Source organism: Sinocyclocheilus rhinocerous, unplaced genomic scaffold (assembly GCF_001515625.1).
Source record: "Sinocyclocheilus rhinocerous isolate Xijiao unplaced genomic scaffold, SAMN03320098_v1.1 scaffold504, whole genome shotgun sequence".
NCBI classification, from domain to species: Eukaryota; Metazoa; Chordata; class Actinopteri; order Cypriniformes; family Cyprinidae; genus Sinocyclocheilus; species Sinocyclocheilus rhinocerous.
Window position 1 is genome coordinate 1,953,797 of NW_015645076.1, and position 13,024 is coordinate 1,966,820.

The window sequence follows — 13,024 nt, forward strand, 5'->3', positions numbered from 1 at the left end:
AAAAATTAACTTAAATGATTTTAGCAAATGGCTGCAATATAACAAAGAGTGAAAAATATAAGGGGGTCTGATCAGAGGTAAAAAACGATATAAATACTGTTCAGTTTCTTGCACAGACAGATCGTTTCGTGTCTTAAGACCTCAATGTATCGTCACGAGCCGCAGGGTTTAATTTGGTTTTGTTTGTGTATGTTTTTTTGACTCTCAAAGCCGTGATTCCCATTCACTTCCATTATATGACTGACAGACTGCAACGGTTTGAGTTAAAAATCTTCGTTTGTGTTCTACTGAAGAAACAAAGCCACCTACATCTTGGATGCCCTAGGGGTAAGCAGATAAACATCAACTTTTCATTTTTGGGTGAACTATCCCTTTAATTAGAATTTTTCTGAATGTCGTGTTCCAGAGAGCACGCCATACCTGTGAATAGGAGAAGTCCAGGCCGGTGACAGAGAAGACCACTTCTCCGCAGGTCATCAAAAAGTACTGAATAACCTGCCAGGCCATGTGGATGCCGTTCCGTTCAATATCCTGTATTGCTTTAATGTTCTCGGTACACTGCACACACATTCAGATGGAATTATTTGTGATTTCAACTTTTGAGAAGGGCAACAAACTAGCTATATGAAATTATTTAAACACAACTCATTTTGTGATCCCAAAAGATCCAAGACTCCAGGATATATTTATCCACAATTCATTTTGTGAGTCCAAAAATGTAAAAAGCAAAACATTCTATTTGACTTTAGTTTACATCTTGCATGTTTAAATTAAGTTGAAATATTTTATTAATATTAATATCAATTTTATTAATAATAACACTCATTTAAGTCATCCTGATGCCATCTCATAAGTTTGCTGAGGCCCCCCTAGTGGGCCCCTGCATGACAACTACTGGTTTAAATGGATATTTCCAAAATGAAAATTCTTTCCATATACTCAACCTTATATCAGTTCAAACCTGTTTAACATACTGTCTTCTGTGGAACACAAGTGATGATATTTTGAAAAAAAAAAACAATGAAAGTCAGTGGTATCCAGTGTTGTTCTGGACACAGATGACTTCCATTCTATGGCTCAAAATAGTTGAGACACTTAAATATATTCTTTTGAGTTCTGCAGATGGAATAAAATGCATACAGGTTTGGAAAAACATGGGGGCAAGTAAATGAGCATATAGGACGATCTATTTCTAGTTCTAACTATTCCTAATAGTGTTCATAGTATTATCTGTGACTGTAAAAACAAGACTTACAGATTCTCCAAAAGTAAAGGTGCTTGGGATCAGGACAGTGTAGGAGCTTCCGAAGCCCAGCTGCAGGATATAGTGGCACGTCTGTCCTTCTCTGTTCACAATAGTAAAATTGGCTCTGGGAAGGGAGATATCAAATCAGATCAGTGTAGAAAAGCAGCCTAGCAAAGGGTTTGCACTGTATTTTCATCTGTACAAACAACTGTACGACAGCTTTCATGTATATGTATAGCTATATATTTGTAACAAAACAAAACACATACTTGCCGTGGGTAACACTGAGGTAGCCTGATGCTTGTAAGGGAGCGATGGGACCCAGATTATCAGACTTTATTGTGAAGTTCAGATGAGATCTAAAGCCATTCACAAACCTACAACATATATTTGCTGTTAATGAATTTGAATAGGCATTCCATTTTCAAAACATCTCTTGCAATTCAATTTGAAAAGAATATAAAAAAAAATTCAGAATTCAGAAATGCACTAACCTGATCGCATTCATGCCTTGACTGGGTTTCTCAGTTATGTCATTGAGCTGTGAATGAAACAATTAATCAGAACACACTCAACGTTACAGTTATGTATCCTCATGACATTAATGTTACCAAAATAATCAGCACATTTATTTAAGATATTGAATTAAATATCAAGATTTTAAAAAATTAATGCAGCACTCACAGTCTGTAGCATTCCATCAGCATTTATCAAAACCGTGTGCCTTGTTTCCTTCTGGAAATAAGCTGTAGCGTTTCTTCCTCCAGCAGAGACTGTAACGTTCTCAGTGTCCAGTGTCATATATTCATTAGAGGACTGGGGGAGCAAAACAACATCAAAGATGATTATGTACCGTTTACATACAGCACATGTGCATAATGTTTCCTCAACTACAAGTATTTTTATGTCCCAGGGATTGATTCTTATGAAAATTAACAGTTTTCTTTCCAAAATGCACAACTGTTAGAAAGTGTCAGGTCAGTGTTAGAATCAGTCAGATTTTTTAAAGTTTTTGAAAAAAGTCTCTTTTGCTCACCAAGACTGCATTTGTTTGATCAAAAATACAGTAAAACCATAACAATGTCAAATATCACTACATTTTAAAATAACGTTTATATTTTAATATTTTAAAATGATTAATTAAGGTGATTAATTTATTTCTGTGATGACAAAGCTGAATTTTCATGAATTGTCTTGACATTTTTTTTTGTTTTTGCTACTTTTCAAATAAAATCAATATAAACCATTTCAATATTTATTTTATGAAAATGATTTATAGAATTTGTATTCCATTATTGCTGTGTCAAAGTTGTACTGTCCACCATAATAAACAATTTTGTCCCAAGTAAAGATTTTTCACAAGAGACAAAGTAGGCTATTTTATTCCAAAAAATATTTTAAATATCATTTCCATCACAGAATGACACTATTACACAAAATAGTAGTTAATTTATAAATACTAGTACAATTGTAACATTTTCTGAGTTGTCCATAGTGCCAAAAATGCCCATAATTTAAGAGACATCCAATAATGTTATTTTCTTTTAATTCTGGTTTTCCACCTCTTTCAAAAACTGCTTGATTATGTCTGATGTGCCATTGTGCGAACTTACATTAAAACCAGGAACAGCAAACGGTTCTTGCCCCCCCACTACAACAGGCACTGATGTGTTCCCCAAGTTCAGGAACTTCACCTGGGTTTGAGAGCTTGATGGGAAGTCGGGGATTGTTCGCTGTTGGATTACAAGACAGGCATGTCAGAAACATACAATTTATTTTCTTTGCTGAAAATGTACAGTATATCAAATGCATTGTGATGATTATTATACCAGAAAGCTAAGGGCATAAATCAAGCCAATAAGCGTGCTGTACCAATAACAATCTTCAATCTAAATAAAGCATCAGGTTTTGTTTCTTAGACGTCATTGCAACATATCTGCTAGACTGCAAGGTATCTGTTACTCACGTCAATTTGAATCTGCAAAAGAGCAGCAGCCACAAATGCTAACGCGGCCAGCAGCATACCAACAGTCATCCTCCGCAGGGGCCTGGAAATCACCACACACACAAAATCACAGTCAAATAACATGTCATGTCTCATAATCACAAAGGAAAATTCCATAAAATTATCCAGCGCTTACGTGAAGTTTATACCACACTTCTTGATAAGTGGATACACTGCAGAGTCCATTATCGGCACCATTATCACAATCAGCATGGGGTTCACAATCTGCACCAGAACACAAATAATGAGCACACATGCACTATATGTACACTACAATGTACAATCACAGATTGTCCTGATCATTTCATATCCATAGAAAACACAAATCAAACCGTGTAGCATAAATCAGTCTCACCTGCATCTGATCTGGCTGAATTATAAACGCTCCCTATGATGAGAGAAAGAAAGAAGGAATATACCATATAAAATATGACAACATAACTGGACTGATATATGTGCATTTTGTAGTTTTCTTTAAAAAGTTGAAATGCATGAGCTTTTTTTTTTAACTTACAAAGTTACCATCCATAGTGGTGGCCTGAAGAGTCCAACGGGAGCCCTGGAAAGACAACACAACTCTCATTTAACATCAAGCCAGAAAACAGATGAGTGTTTGTGCAAGAATGCATATTTGATTATGGCATTTGTAGCATCATTGTGTTTTTACACCGACCTGCTGGTCAAATAAGGCCCAGAACATTGGCAGAGGGATATAGAGGAACAGAACCTTCAACACCATCTTCACCTGAGCGATCAGGAGTTTCTGTAAAAAGACAGAATGTCTGTGTGAACATCTTACTGCACTGAAGAGTTAATTGGCACATGCTGTGCGTATTTAAAACATTTAATCACAATGCTTTATGTAACATACATCATATTTCTCTTCCGCCCAGTCCATCCAGTGCTCTCTCTTGGGGTGTTGCTTACTGCGGTGATTGAAACGGTTCTTAACTGCAAACTGTAGAAGAGAAAAGACAGCAATCATGCATTTAGACTTTCCCACATGACAAGCAGGCACCTTGATCTCAATTTGATGTCAAACACTAGTCAAGACTTGATCGAGATGCTGTGTCAACATTTTAAATTCATGTCTTTTCAACATCAATTGCCCACCAAAACAATTACATATGATTATTGATTATTTATCAAATATGCAAGTTACACTGTCTTCTATTGGAAAGTGAACTGTAATTGAGGAGTCTCATTTTATGTCTCCATTTTTCCAAAAACGTAATATTATTTCTTAGAGAAAACTTAATGTTTTCGGTGCTCTTACTCCAATGCATTTCATGACTCGCAGCAGGATGTTGCCCTTGGGGGATTCCATAATGTACATGCTGTGGCCTGCAATGAACACAACTACAGAGAGAAGAGTAACCTCAGTCGATCGAGTGGTCATAAAAGGCATTGCACATGTCAAAATAAATACAAGTAGACCAAAGCTGCTGTAACTTACTGAGGGCAACCACCATGAGAGCTGCAGGGACCCCAAAAGCCAGCGGGAAACAACTTTGCTTTGAGTAGATACCACACTCTTGAGCTGAAAAACGTAACAAATACACACAAAGACAAGATCATAAGTGTATTTACCAATCTACCATGCATTTAACAACAAATGTAAAAGATGCTATTCGGATTGTAACAAAATACACACCTCTCAGGATGGGTGTGATGAGAGTGGAGAGAAGACTGCCAGCGTTAATGGACAGATAAAATATGGAAAAGAAAGAACTTCTTTGTTTTTCCTGAAATAAAATAAAAATAATTAGTACTATCATTTAAATACACTATCATTCAAACGTTTGGGGTCAGTCATTTTTAAAAAAAATTTTATTATTACTTTTTAATTATTTAATTATTATAATTTATTACAATATTACATTACATTTCAAAGTAATGGCTTGAATTTTAATCGATTTTAGTTTATTCCTGTGATGGCAAAGTTGAATTTCCAGTCTTTAGTGTCTTATGATCCTTCAGAAATCTTTCTAATTTGCTGATTTGGTGCATGAAGGGACAGTTCACCCCAAAAATGACAATTACTCCATGATTTACTCACCCTCAAGCCATCCTAGGTGTATATGACTTTCTTCTTTCAGACGAATACAATCGGAGTTACATAAAAAATGTCCAAGCTTTTTTGCCAAGATTTTGAAGCACAAAAAAGTGCGTCCATCCATCATAAAAGTGCTCCACACGGCTCCGGGGGGTTAATAAAGGCCTTCTAAAGCGAAGCGATGCATTTGTGTAAAAAAAATATCCATACAGCCTACATCCTACATCATATACTACGTCCTAAGCCACTCTCTCATGAATGTGTGTATGATAGTTAGTGGAAGCTAGAGATTACAGTTTATACATTTTTATATTTTTCTTGCAAAAACGCTTCAGGAGGCCTTTATTAACCCCTGGAGCCGTGTGGAGTACTTTTATGATGGATGAATGCATTATTTGGGCTTCAAAATCTCGACCCCCCTTCACTTCAAGCTTGGAAGAGCCAGGACATTTGTTAATATGACTCTGATTGTATTCGTCTGAAAGAAGAAAGTCAAGTCATAGGATAGGTTCAGGGTGAGTAGATCATGGGGTAATTTTCATTTTTGGGTGACCTATCCCTTTAAGAAACAATTCGTATTATTATCAGTATTGAAAACAGTTGTGCTGCTTAATATTTTAGCAGTTTCTACTGGCTGAAAGCATATAAGTGTGTCTGTGTGAAAAAAATACAAATGTTACAATATGAGGAATGCTGACATATAATAGATACATCAGCATTCCTCACATTGTAACATTCAGCCTAAAACATGCACATTTCACACTTTCACCATTGGCCTTTAGACTTTATATCCTTGTGGGTGGAGGCCCTAAAAATCACTATTTGCTCATCTCTAACACTCAATATCAGAGACTTAGCCTTGAGCTGATAACAGCTGATTTACACACACAAGAATGTGCAGCTGTGCTTGAATTCAGTTCATCCTCTTTAATAGGGTGTGTTAAATGTGTGTGTGTGTGTGTGTATAAGGGTCTACATGCCTGATGTTCTTCAAACTGATCTCCTCCAAATGCTGCCACGCAGGGTTTAATACCTCCAGTTCCCAAAGCAATGAGGATGAGTCCCAACATGGACATGGCACTAAAATAAAAGAGAGGAGATTCAAATTCACACCAAATAATAAGTAATAAAGAGCATTCTACTTTTAATTCAATAGGTTATTTGGGTAATGTTTACAATAATATAATCATGTAATGAAACAGCATATCCCAGGCAGTAACTCACGTATGGAAGGTCATGTTGTCAGGTGTACCATCTCTGTTTGCATCTGTGATGTCGTGGATGGCACTGATTGCCATGATCACCTGTCCGATGGTGTACACTACAGACAGATACACGATAGTCCTGCGAAAAGTGGAGAATGGAGGTAATGTTTATACCCACATGAATTCTAGTAGAAATACATTTATAATCTAATGTTATTGAACTAAGTCTTTTGACTGTGTACTCAGTACAAGTTTAGAAACTGGGGTCCGGTGACGGGCAGGAGGCCAGAAGGGGGTGCTAGGGGTCCAAGTAAATTTCCAGGGGGGGGAAAAAAAGCTTTGGACCAATATTTATTGTGAAAAGCAATAGAGTTATTATTAATTATCTTCAATTTATAATGTTTTCTCAAAAAATATTTGAATGATTGTTTTAAAATAAATGGAAATTACTGAATTTTTTAAAATCACACTTATTAATTAATTATTGATTTACCTCAAAATGGGTTTTAAAATATACACACTACCCTTTAAAAGTTTGGAGTCTGAAAATTTGGCAATGTTTTGAAACGAAGTTGGTTATGCTCATTTATGTGACGAAAAGTAAATAATATTGTAAATATGGTTACAATTATGGTTTTCTATTTTAATATATTTTTAAATGTAATTTATTCCTGTGATGTCAAAGCTGAATTTTCAGCAGCCATTACTCCCTCCAGTCTTCAGTGTCACATGATCTATTCTAATATGTTGATTTGGTGCTCAAGAAACATTATTATCAAAGCACAGCAGTTGTGCTATTTATGTGGAAACCATGGTTCCTTTTTTTGAATGGTAGTATAGCTGTTTTGATATTGTAGGAAAGGGTACCATCATAGTTGGGGATCATTAGAATCAAAAAGTTTTAAATTCACTGACATTGTATATCGCATACTGTATTCCTAGTATGGTTAGTATGGTAGTATGTTATATTTTCCAAGTCCTAAAACTCACTTGAACTTGCCCAGCCATGAGTCTGCAATGATGGCCCCCAGGATAGGTGTTAGGTAGCACAGAGCCACGAACGTGTGGTAGATGGTGGTGGACAAATCATTGTCCCAACCGATAAAATACTTGAAGTACAGCACCAGCACCGCTGCAAAACACAGAGACGGGAGACACAGAGCAAGAGATGAGTGGAAAGAATTAAGAAGGAAAGAAAGAGAAAAAAGACTAAGCTGTGTGAAATCATCTATGTGGATGGTAAAGGTAAAACAGAGATAAAAGTTCATATTATTTTATTTGTGTACAGTATGTGTTTGGTCTCACCTTTCATGCCATAGTAGGAGAATCGCTCACAGAACTCATTCACCACAATGAAAAATATACTGACAGGATATCCCAAGCAACTTGGCTACAATGAAAAATCACAGCTCAATTCAAATATTTCCTAATAACACATACTTTTATTAGAATTGTATATTTTTGTATTTACTATAAAAAACAGTGCTTAATTGTGTTGACATATTTATTGTACAATAAATTATTCAATTTAATAAAATAAAGATACTGACAAGTAATTCTGTGAGTAACTAGCATTGCATTACTGATCAGATTTTAAAAGTCTCACCCTATTATTCTTGGCCTTCTTTGTATTTCTCTCCTCGTTGTCTGCAAAAAGAAGTGAAATGTCATTAAAATAGCTCTAATATGGATTCAGTTTGAACTTACTAAATGCTATTTCAAATGTCTTCACACTATAACATATTTATGGACAGTTTGTGCATTGCCCTGTTTAAGCAAAGAATACACACATTCAATCTATAGGTACAAACCCAAAGTTAACAGAGATAATTATTAGTATATTGTTCCATATCAACATCTAGGTTTACTCACCTGCCATGATGACTGCGCTGACTGAGGCTGCCTTCTGTTAAGAATATCCTTTAGTACAGACAAAGCTGTACTCTGAAGGAGACAGGTAACAGGGTTTTATAGACTCTGAACAATAAAATGTGTCCTTGGCCACCACCACTGGGTTAAAATGAGACTGACGAAGATGTTTATGACAGTATTTGTGGCTGTGTGTGCGTGTATGAGTGGGAGGAGGCAAATGAGGAGCAGTTTAGTTATTTATCTTATCAACTGATACAGAAAATCAAATGATATGAACGTTTAGCCTTTGTAATAATATTTAATTATATTAGAATGAATATACTAATTATTTCATTCCAAAAATAAAAAAAAAACTATATAGTGCAAAATCTCATTGTTTTCCTATGCATATTTTTAATAAATCAAAGATTTAGCAAATACATTTATTCTTATATAAATTTGTCCTTGAACGTTTTTTTTAAGTCATTTAAGTACACTTTTCTGCTGGGGTAGATAAAATCCTACAAAATCTTTAAATACGAATTATGTTGAATGGTAAATGAAGGCTGATTTAATATAATACATAATTAACTCTTCGAGCTGAAACTGCTATCTGAAAGAATGCAGATTAGATATGCTAGATAATGTTGGAACTTCAAAACATTGCCAACACATCATATGACTGTTCTCAAATAACCCTAATAATGCCATTTATTACCCTGATACAACCCCATAACACAAACAAACGCAGCAACTGTGTGCATATATTTACATTATAAGATTTACTGACTGTGAAGTCGGAGTGATGTGAACAACACTTTCACAAAGCACATCGTCAGCTGTTATACAATGTTAAAATGGCTTACTTAAGCTGAAAAGCTGAAGATAACCTGGACTTGAAGTTTGTAGAGCTGTAATGCATTGGAAGAGAGAGGTAAACAAACTGCCCTCACCCAAACAGAGATGTTTCTGCGATACAATGGCGACAGTGGTGGAGGGGGGCAGGGGCAGAACGGCATGATCAAGTGTGTGTGTAGATTGAGAGCAAGTCAGCAGGTTTCATTCAGAATGCACTTTAAAAACAAAATTGAATCTGATACTGCGTCAATATGGTCTATCTCTTCTAAACCATATATATATATATATATATATATACATAGGGTGCTTTAAAAGTGGCAGCAATCAGATATGAGAGAATAATTGATAGGCTGTATGTTTTTGCAGTCGTGCTAAAAGCCTCATAATCTGGGGTAAAAAAAACAAAGTATGGTAGGCCATAAATTATACATTAAAAAGACCATAAATAATGTATAGAAGAGAAAACTGAATCAGGTTTTTAACACCCTTTATAAGGATCTTGGTTGGTAAATAATAAAGTTCACAGTAGTAGAGATAAAGTAGCCTATGTCTAAGGGAAGCAATTGATAAGAAAGAAAACCACATGAAAACTGATATAAGATAATACATTTTATTCAGAGATTTTAGGGACATTAATATATTTCCAGAACAGATTCTATTAAATAAAAATACCCCCCATATCTAACCCCCCGATATAAAACAATTTACATTTAAACAAACATAAACGGTTATAAAAATCCTTGTGTTTATCTCTTTTGTCCATATATATATTTATATATTTCACATCTAGCCTTCTCACTTTGGCAAGAGATCTTCAGGAACCAAAACAGGACAAAGAAAGAGAATTATTGCACTCCGCTACAAAGAAACAGCAAATCGTTTCTTGGCTTCAAAACAAAACAAAAGAAAACAAAAGAAAACAAAACAAAACAAAACAAAAAACAAAACAAAACAAAACAAAACAAAACAAAACAAAACAAAAACAAAATAAAACAAAAAACAAAAAAAACAAAACAAAAAAACAAGGAAAAAATGATAGAAATGGAAGTGTGGGCTAAAAAGCTTGAGTGGCTCAGGTGATCATGGGTATTTTGTACAGTAAAGCTCAAACTTCCAGTTACACTAAAGTTCAGTTATATTCTCTTCACTACTACTCAATGGGCGGCAGCTGCCTCAGACACAGGAAGTGATGTCGCAGCCTCTCTCTCAGCACAGAGCAGCAAAAAACTTACAGAATTGGGGAATATATGGAAAAATGAAGCATTAAAATTGAGGAATGTGAAAGTAAAAAGGCAGATTTTTCAAGTTGTTCTGGTTACGAAAGAAATAAAAGTGATAGTCTCCACAGGAAACTGGAGTGGATGAGAGAAGAACAAATGCTCCTTTCTTTCAATTACATGAGTCATATGGGAATAGTATCTGGACATTACAAAGACCGGACACACCTGCTCTATCCCAGAGTCCTGGATGCTGATTGATGGGCGATTCATTCAGGAGTGTCGGACAATGAAATTCCATTCTTTTCTTGTTCTTTCGCTTTTGATGCTTTTCAGTTTGTCTGTCCGTCTCTCTGGCTCGGGCAGGGTCAGAGGTTTAAGGCCAGGGGTGAGAGTCACATGGTGGAGGCGGAGCTAGGCATGCCATGCAGGGTGGTGCCGCTGGGCATGCCACTGATGGCATTGAAAATATGCAGCGAATCCGAAAGAGAGCTCTTGGTTCCGCCCTCCACAGCGGAGATCTGATGAAGAGGAAGAGTGCAGGGTGAGAAAGACCAGATCAAACTGACACTTGAACTGTACTGTATTGTTTTTAATGTATGATAAATTGTATGCATTATTACCATCCGATCTACAGAGGCCAGCACAATAGAGAAAGAGAACGAGAACGAGAATCATGAATATTAAACATGAACCAAACATTCAGGTAACCTACTAGTGAATATACACTGGCGACCAAAAATTTGGAATTACGATTTTTGCATGTTTTTGAAAGAAGTCTCTTATGCTCACCAAGGCTGCATTTATTTGATTACAAATATTAAAAACAGTAATATTGCCATGAAATATTAAAATTTAAAGTAACAGGTTTTTTTTATTATTATTTGAATGTATTTTAAAATGTAATTTATTCCTGAATTCTAATATACTGATTTGGTGCTCAAGAAGCATTTCTTATTTTCATCAATGATGAAAACTGTTTTTGTTGCTTAATATTTTTATGGAAACCATGACACATTACCATTTTTTTTCACCATTAAAAAAAATAATAATAGCGACAAAAGTGACAATAAAGACATTTATAATGTTACAAAAAAAATCTATTTAAAAAAAACAGTTTCCACAAAAAAGATTAAATATTAGGCAGGAAAAATTTTCAACATTGGTAATAATAAAAAACTATTATTAATAATTCAGCACTAAATCGGGATATTAGAACTATTTCTGAAGGATCATGTGAGTGCAGTAATGGCTGCTGAAAATGTAGCTTTGTCATCACAGGAATAAATTACATTTTAAAATACATTCAAAAGCAAAACAGTTATTTCAATTTGTAATAATATTTAACAACATCACTGTTTTTACTATATTTTTAATTCAGTAAATGCAGCCTGGGTGAGACTTCTTTCAGAGACATTTAAAAATTGTAATTATTCCAATCTTTTGCCAACACAGACTCAGTGTGTTTCTACTGGCATAGGGAAACAAGATTCACGATGTGCCACTGTGTATGGTTACCTGTTCATGCATGATGTGTGAAAGCTCTCTGGCCAGGTCTTTGTAACTGGCTTTCATCTCATCATGATATTCCTGTTGGTCCTCCTTAATCAGCCTTTCATTCACAGCTAGAGCCTGTCCACAAGCCTCAACAAACTGCCTGCATACACAAACACCATATACACACACAGAATAAGAAAGCAGGCGCATGTAAAGAGATTTTGGAAGGCATTTCAAATGTTTTTTATATACCTGAAGACCTCTTTAAGCTGTTTGACTTTATTATCTGGGTATTTTTTGGCGCAGGCATCATCAAGGAAAGCTCTGGCATATGCAAGTGGCCCAGCATTGACCTGAAGAGAAAGATGTATTTTGGAAAAAAAAGTAATTTACAGGTCAGTTTAAATCAGAGTGTGTGATGTAATGGCAAAAGTGTATTTGGGGGAAGGTTTGCTGTTCTTGTGAGATTGAAATGGCTTTAAAATTCTTCATAAAAATAACCAAAATTGTAAAATCCATGCAAAATCGCCCTATAAGGAAGAAAGGAACTACCGGTAAATAACATCTTAACTGAAATTTAAACATGCCAAACTTGGGGTGAATGTGTGTGTGATTCAATGCAATCGCTTTGTTTCAATACCTAGTGGGGCGCCTTATTGTCTGCTCTCTATTGACAGTGATTTTATTGTTAGATGTCACCAAGTGGTTGTATTATTAATCTATAGAATCAGTATTTTTGGTGGGCTGCACAACTAGCTATAAGTATAGTTTTTTACAATTATACGTTTTACAAAAATACAGTAAAAATAGTAATATTGCAAAATGTTATTACAATTAAAAATAGCTGTTTTCTATTTGAATTAGTGCCGTCAAACGATTAATCGTGATTAATCGCATCCAAAATAAAGGTTTTTGTTTACATAATATATGCATGTGTACTGTGTATATCTATTATGTATATATAAATACACACACATGCATGTATATATTCTAAAAAATGTTTTGTTTATACATAAAACATTTATATTTATATATCATATAAATTATATATGAATATATATATATATATATATATATATATATATATAT

The 13,024-nt window shown here is 34.9% G+C and overlaps 2 protein-coding genes across 14 annotated transcripts in view; both read right to left on the minus strand.

The window, feature by feature from the left end:
• LOC107705529 (solute carrier family 15 member 1-like) overlaps positions 1–9,316 on the minus strand; it is an 11,326-nt gene extending 2,010 nt beyond the window's left edge. The window contains exons 1-22 of the mRNA XM_016508836.1: positions 9,230–9,316; positions 8,385–8,456; positions 8,119–8,159; positions 7,818–7,902; positions 7,503–7,644; positions 6,532–6,651; positions 6,288–6,387; positions 4,906–4,996; positions 4,708–4,791; positions 4,528–4,610; positions 4,123–4,209; positions 3,925–4,014; positions 3,766–3,810; positions 3,607–3,639; positions 3,388–3,476; positions 3,213–3,294; positions 2,860–2,979; positions 1,931–2,062; positions 1,741–1,787; positions 1,516–1,623; positions 1,256–1,370; positions 421–558 (exon numbers count right to left, since the gene is read on the minus strand). Coding sequence (XP_016364322.1) covers positions 421–558; positions 1,256–1,370; positions 1,516–1,623; positions 1,741–1,787; positions 1,931–2,062; positions 2,860–2,979; positions 3,213–3,294; positions 3,388–3,476; positions 3,607–3,639; positions 3,766–3,810; positions 3,925–4,014; positions 4,123–4,209; positions 4,528–4,610; positions 4,708–4,791; positions 4,906–4,996; positions 6,288–6,387; positions 6,532–6,651; positions 7,503–7,644; positions 7,818–7,902; positions 8,119–8,159; positions 8,385–8,391 — 1,839 coding nt within the window. The 5' untranslated portion in view covers positions 8,392–8,456; positions 9,230–9,316. The remainder of the gene's footprint in view (positions 1–420; positions 559–1,255; positions 1,371–1,515; positions 1,624–1,740; positions 1,788–1,930; positions 2,063–2,859; positions 2,980–3,212; positions 3,295–3,387; positions 3,477–3,606; positions 3,640–3,765; positions 3,811–3,924; positions 4,015–4,122; positions 4,210–4,527; positions 4,611–4,707; positions 4,792–4,905; positions 4,997–6,287; positions 6,388–6,531; positions 6,652–7,502; positions 7,645–7,817; positions 7,903–8,118; positions 8,160–8,384; positions 8,457–9,229) is intronic.
• Positions 9,317–10,354: 1,038 nt separating this feature from the next.
• The window catches only part of LOC107705592 (dedicator of cytokinesis protein 9-like), an 84,784-nt gene continuing 82,114 nt past the window's right edge, over positions 10,355–13,024 (minus strand). For 12 of the 13 annotated variants that reach the window (XM_016508956.1, XM_016508955.1, XM_016508953.1 and 9 more), the window contains 3 exons: positions 12,188–12,288; positions 11,957–12,095; positions 10,355–10,959 (listed from right to left, as the gene is read on the minus strand). In XM_016508956.1, coding sequence (XP_016364442.1) covers positions 10,834–10,959; positions 11,957–12,095; positions 12,188–12,288 — 366 coding nt within the window. In that variant the 3' untranslated portion in view covers positions 10,355–10,833. Of the gene's footprint in view, positions 10,960–11,061; positions 11,070–11,956; positions 12,096–12,187; positions 12,289–13,024 lie in introns of all 13 variants that reach the window. The other variant, XM_016508954.1, reaches the window with a different exon arrangement.